This window comes from Anastrepha ludens, chromosome 4 (genome assembly GCF_028408465.1).
Source record: "Anastrepha ludens isolate Willacy chromosome 4, idAnaLude1.1, whole genome shotgun sequence".
Lineage (NCBI taxonomy): Eukaryota > Metazoa > Arthropoda > Insecta > Diptera > Tephritidae > Anastrepha > Anastrepha ludens.
Genome location: NC_071500.1, coordinates 120,073,273 through 120,079,479, shown reverse-complemented (window position 1 = coordinate 120,079,479; position 6,207 = coordinate 120,073,273). Strand labels below are relative to the sequence as shown.

Genomic DNA, 6,207 nt, shown 5'->3' with positions numbered 1-6,207 from the left:
CCATTTGTGGAACAACATCAAGACGCACACCACAAATAGGAGGAGGAGCTAGGCCAAACACCCAAAAAGGGTGTACGCGCCAATTATATATATATATATATATATATATATACAACAAGACGACAACTGATGGTGGTTTTTACTTTTCCTTTTTCTTTTCATTTAACTTTTTTTCAAAAGAAGCGATTTTTTATTTTATTTCTTTCAGCAAAATATGTACAGAGGAAATTTTTTTTTTTTGCTTTTTTGTATTTGGAAAATTAAATACGTTTTTTGGTTTTTAAGTATACAGGTTATTTTTAATGCATTGGTTTTATAAGAAGATTTACAAAAGAGTTGAAAAAATAAAGAATATCGAAAATTTAATAATAAAATAAGAAACTAACAAAATTTAAACGAAAATGCAAATGTAAAGTGAGAAACGTAGATTATTAAAAAAAAAAAACTATATGAATGTCTTTTACTAAAGTTTTCTTACATATTTACCTTTAGCAATTAAAAGTTCTAAATTAATTTCGTTATAAAATATCAATAATTTTTGTGACGTCACAAATATACAAACATGTAGGTGCTTTTTAAAATGGAATTTCAATTATATATTCGCGCGTGTACGTGAAATCAATGAAATCAATTTCATATCAATGCGCGATATATTCCATGTTCTTCAACTTGTGCGCTTCATTGCTCTTGATTTACATATTTTTGCGAAACTTTATAATTTGCTTATATTAATACATTCAATAGAAATACAAATTATATTCTCTACAACGACAATCGCTGCTAATACATTTTCGTTATTCATCATTAAAATATAAAGATCAACAGTTAATATGGTGAATATGAGGAGCGACGAAAGAAACAAGCTATGATTAGTTGCCATCACTTTAGGACTTTGAGTACGATGTGTAAATAGGTATGCGCTGAATATAGTATATGGCTTCTTTAAAACGTTCATCAAAAATTTCGTGAATAGATGCTATGTATGTACGCCTATAGCCCCTAACTACCGTTATGCAGCTTTCAAAACCACATCACAAGCCACTCAGTTGCACTTAAAGTTCCTTTGCCTTTGCCCGAATACCTTCGTTATCTTTAGTCTTAAGCCTATAGCTTCAGCACTCGTTTCACCTCGACCGTTGGAAAGGCCGCGAATTCGCAGTTGGCAGCACGATGTGGATTGCGCTGCAGATATTCTGTGAGTATTTCGGCTGCCAGGTGACTGGCACGTGAGGAGATCTCCGATTTGGCGGGCACTTGTTGGTTGCGCCGTTGCAGCGCCACAATCGACTCGATGCCGGTCGCATCAGGCTTGGGGCCTGCCTGGAGGAGCGATAACGCCCATGCGTGCTTCATGCGCGTCAGTTCGGCTTCCAGTTCAGTGATACGCTTGTCTTTAGGTTGCGGCACATAAATTGGTTCGAATTTCTTTAGCTTGTCGCGTATCTGCTGCGCTTGCATGCGTAAGCGAGAACTGCGTTCGTTATGGAACACCGTTTTCAGCAGCTGCAGCTCCTCGGCAATGAGTGGTGTGCTGCCAGAAACTCCGTGACTGCTAAAAGCGCCACCGCTGCCACTTGTCGATGAGAGTGAGGAGTCTGCAAAGCGTTTAGTACCACCCGTTGACTTGAGCTTCTCACGCAATGTACTCTTCTCACTCTCCAGCGCTTCGATATCGCTCTGCAGATGATCGAGTGTATCCTCGTACTCCTTCTCCTTCTTCTGCAACTTCTCTAACTGTGCGTGTGTTTCTTCATACTGACGCTTCCATTTTTCCACCGTATGTTCGAATTCGCTCTGCAATACCGAAAGTTTCTTCTCGGCTAGGTCCTTGCGGATCTGCATCTCTGAGAGTTCATTCTGCTTCAGTTTGGCAGCCAGTTTCAGCTGCTTTATATCCGCCTCGCGATTCTCAAGTGTCGCAGCCAGCACATTCTTCTGCTCCAGCTGCTTTTTGATGAGTTGGGCGCGGGAAATGATTGGCGAGATAGGTTTCTCCTGTTTCTGATTAGCCAAGGACATAATTTCATATTCCTTGTCCAACAAATACTGCGCCAATTGCTGCAAATCGATGTTTGCTTGCGACAACATGCCCTTGAAGTTCTGCGACGGGCCACGATCGTCCTGTTCGTATACACGCTCGCAAGCCTGTGTAAGCAGTTCCCAGAATTTGGCATGCTCAACGGTGTGCTCGGCAGTGTTGTCCGACTCAATGGAGGCAGCTATCACCTGCACAGCCTGCTTTGTAGCCGAGTGCATTACGGACATGATGCGTGAGAGCGACTGTGTGATTTGACGCATCGCTTCTAGTTTAAGTGGCGATATGCCGCACTTGATTACATGTTGATCCTGTGGTAAACGACGTTTAATGAGCTTTACTTGCTGTTTGATCGCTTCCGTTTGCTCGTTAAGGTACTGCATTAACAGTATTGAGTCGCTGGTTTCGCCACCTTCGCGTATGATGGTGCGCCCTATGGTGACATCATTCAAAATCGACTCACAAGCCGAGCCCAGCGCAGCAACACAATCGCGTATCATTTGTGTTTCATTGAGTAGATCCTCGCCGGCTAGTAACACAGAGTTCATGGCATTGAAGAAGGCCACACACTTTTCGATATTTTCTGTGGTGGAATTCTCATCCAATTGATTTGACTTCAACAACTCAATAATACCATCGATGGTTTTCTCCTGTGCGATCATTTCGGGCAGTGAATTACCGGCGCGCAACAGTGTATCTGGCTGGCAGCTGTTTAGTCCATAGAGAATTTGGTGAAGCGCGCATTGCAAGTTGTGGATGTAGTGCATGAGGCGGCACTTGAAAGCGTATTGCTGCACAGTGTGCCCCTGAAAAACTGCCTCGCGCGTTATATTGTCCACAGCTGGGAAACGCTCCCGTGTTTGGCTCACTACGATGCCACACTTGAAGACGATGCGTGAGATTAGCAAAATAACCAGAATTGAATCGTGATCCCCACCACGGCTCATGAACGATTCCGGCATGAAGGCGGTCAGCATTTGCACGTGTTCGTTAGCCTGCGATAGCTCGATTTGGCGCAACTGCACATCAATGGCGCGCGTGTAAGCTTTCGATTCAGCAAACATCTGCTTATAGTCGATTGTTTCACTGGCAATCTTTACGCTGGGATCTTGCAGCGATTTCTGGTCATTGTTGGTTGTGCGATCGCGCAAGTCCAACAACTGTTCGTTCAATTTCTGAACCAGCTCGCGGAATTTTGTGATTGTCTGATCGCGATCGTAGATCGTTTCAATAGCCGCGTCACGTTCGCGCAGTGCCTCTTTGCGCGCTGCACTCATCAAATCCAATTCCTCACGCAAGTCCATTTCAAGTTCGTGGTTGCTTTCTACCAGCTGTTCGTGTACTTCTTCAAGCGCTTCCAGCTGTGCCACCTCTTCCTCCAGCATTTTCACTTTGTCTTCCAGCTCCATTTTCTTTTCGGCCAATTGCTCAACCATTTCTTCGGCGCCAAGTGCAGCATCGACTTGCTCCTGCAGAAAAGGGAGGGGAAAAACATTTAAAATAAAAATATTTACAAAGTGGTAAGCTTAAGCGATTTGAAGCGAAATGAAATGGCAACTGATAAAAAACGTTGGTGTATTCCAATCGATAAACAAAGCATTTGAATGGTTAAGATTTTGCGAGTTACCTCCTGAGCCCCAGTTTAGCAAGCAGATATGGGGGAAAAATAGAAGAAAGATTTCGGTAAGTTATACGGATAAATTTTTTGTTAACATTTCTGTTGGTGCCAATGGTATGTGCCAAAGGGCAGGCGGAGCGCAACGGACTACTTCTGGAAGAAGTGCACTTGGAAGGGTATTGGTGTGAGAAAGTAAAATTAAACCTCCCAAAGTAAAAAAATTAGATCCGTTGGGCATTGTACCCCTGATAATTTATGAGATTAGAGTGCATTTAAAAAAAGCTTAACCGTTATTAAGGAAAAAATCACTCTAGGCGTTTTAAGCATCAGAAATATAGAAAGTGAATTGCATGTATGTGTGTAAAAGAATTAGAGTAAAATGTATGTAAATGTGTTAAAATTGGTGTTTCATATGACATTCCAAAACACACAACGTATATAGAGAAAACTAATATTAGAGACAAAATGTTTATGTGGCAACGCGGATGCGTTAGTGAAAAGCGACAGTTCTTGAAATGCTGAATCAAATCAATTTATTTCCATCAATGCATTTTTTTCTTTCTGCTTCCAGTAATGCATTTGTGATATGTTTTTATATTCGCACGTTGCCACCTTCCCGTAATCCACAACCCAAAACTCACCTGCAAGTCGGCGACTGTCGCCTCCAATTCATCAATTTTGCTTGACAGTTTTTCCTTTGTGCGTTCCAACTCGGCCACTTCCGACTTCTTCATTTCCAATTCTTTTGTAAGTTTCTGTATGTCGTGTTTATCGTGCGCAGACAAGTCACGCAAACGCACTAACGTCTCTTTTAAGCGTAAATTTTGCTGTTCCAACTGCTTGAATTCATAGGTTGACATGCCACCACCTTCGCCAGCGATATCACCAATTGATGTTTCAGCTTTGTTTTGCATCTCTGAACGCAATAATTCCAAGTCCACTTGTAATTCTTCAATTCGCTCCTTGGCGGAGTCCAATTCGAGTTGCAGTGTATCTGCTTTTTCTTCTGCCATTTCTTTGTCCAAGGTGATAAGTTCAACATTATCAGCCAATTCAGACATTTCTTGGGCATGTCTTTCGCGCGCTTCGATGGCGTCTTTTGTTTCTTGTTTAGCGCGCTGTAACTCCTTTTGCAACGATGCTTGTGCAGTCATGATTTTGCTACGGAATTCTTGCAACTGCTCAAACTGAATTTTCATTTTATCGAATTCGCGTAGTCGTTCTTTGTCTTCGCTGCGGCGTTGCTTGAGCGTTTCTAGTTTCTCGGTCAGATCGGTAACTTGAGTTTGCAGATCGTCGATAAGTTTCTGTTGCTCAGCGGCTGCTGCCTTCTCTTCAGCGGTGGGGCCAGGCGGCACAGCGGTAAAAGAAGGCGAGCGCATTGGCTGCAATGGCGTGAATTGCGGCTTCAGAATCTCAAGGAAACCAGTTTCGACGAAGGAAGCACGTTTCGAGGTAGAATGCGAGGCACTACCATTGCCACCGCTACTCCCACCTTCAGCTGTGGGAATGGACGAACTGGATGCTGTTGCAGAGCCAGCAATATGATCCCTAGCTGTAACGCTGGGTGGTTGCAAACTCTTCCGGCCGCCACTGGAACTACTTGCTGTGCTGCCGCTTCGTTCTATTAACGAAGCTGAGAGCTGCGAACGTGAACCTCCCAATGATTGGCGGCTGGAAGAGAGCGAGCTCCTAGACCCGCTCAACCGTGCTTTAGTGGGTTGGGCTATGGACATTCTAACGCTGCTGCCACTACTTGCCGAATCGGCTATATCTTCTAAAGACTTCTTGGAATCGGGAGTGCCACCAATGACTCGAATTTGCGTCGGGCGTACAAACATGCCACAATTTTCCGCGCATTCAAAATATGTCTGGCCTTTGATTTGACCATTGTTTTTACCTTTCGGTTCATCAAGTACCACGCCCACCCACTTGCCAACGGCGAAGCTGGTCATACCAATATAGGCAACGGTTCCTTGCAGATCCTTGCCGGTTATATCGACCCGCGCGCCTACTTTTAAACTCCTCTCCGACATTTAGGCCAATTTCTCTTACGTTGCCGGTGCCGCAAGTGAAGGTGTATTTGGGTACGAGTGTTGCGTATAAAAGACGTTGAAGCCTGAAAATAGCATAGTTATAAATATTTGGCCTTATAATTACGCATACAGAAGAACGATAAACCAAAACAAACTAGGTATTAAAGCTAAGAAAGTTGGATGACGTAGGCCTCACCGACCAAACAGCCAGTTAACCAGTTAACTAATATGCCAACGTCGTGCGTGTGTAGAAGACATGGTAAGAAAAGTAATAACATAAATTAGTCATCCTCTCCGTTTTTGCATTGGCCTGTACACTTTCCAGTTGGAAATTAACCAACGGCCACAACCCACTTTTACCTTCGTTTTTCTGTTACATACCAAGATGATTTGTTGCTTCTAAATGTTTTGTAACATTCACACTAAAAATTTTATACACAATTTTATTTAATTTATAGGGATTCTGCAATTCTCCAACTGCTGCGGAAAAGTTGTGAAAAAATTTGACAGCATCTAGA

At 43.0% G+C, this 6,207-nt stretch overlaps 1 protein-coding gene across 2 annotated transcripts; it reads right to left on the bottom strand.

The window, feature by feature from the left end:
- Window positions 1-280: 280 nt before the first annotated feature.
- Window positions 281-6,207, bottom strand: LOC128860893 (dynactin subunit 1). 2 transcript variants are annotated; one of them, XM_054098686.1, is made up of 3 exons: window positions 6,050-6,207; window positions 4,295-5,772; window positions 281-3,504 (listed from the first exon to the last, which is right to left on the bottom strand). In XM_054098686.1, exons 2-3 carry the CDS (start codon window positions 5,687-5,689, stop codon window positions 1,105-1,107), a joined length of 3,795 nt encoding a protein of 1,264 aa, XP_053954661.1. In that variant the 5' UTR covers window positions 5,690-5,772; window positions 6,050-6,207; the 3' UTR covers window positions 281-1,104. The 2 variants fall into 2 exon arrangements, with proteins under 2 accessions (XP_053954661.1, XP_053954660.1); XM_054098685.1 differs by having other exon boundaries at window positions 6,071-6,207.

Bases quoted from the DNA above. Each gene is read 5' to 3' on its own strand.
- LOC128860893 (XM_054098686.1), bottom strand. From the start codon at position 5,689: ATGTCGGAGAGGAGTTTAAAAGTAGGCGCGCGGGTCGATATAACCGGC. The intron at 3,505-4,294 runs GTGAGTTTTGGG...CCTTTTCTGCAG, and splicing joins CGACAGTCGCCGACTTGCAG to GAGCAAGTCGATGCTGCACT.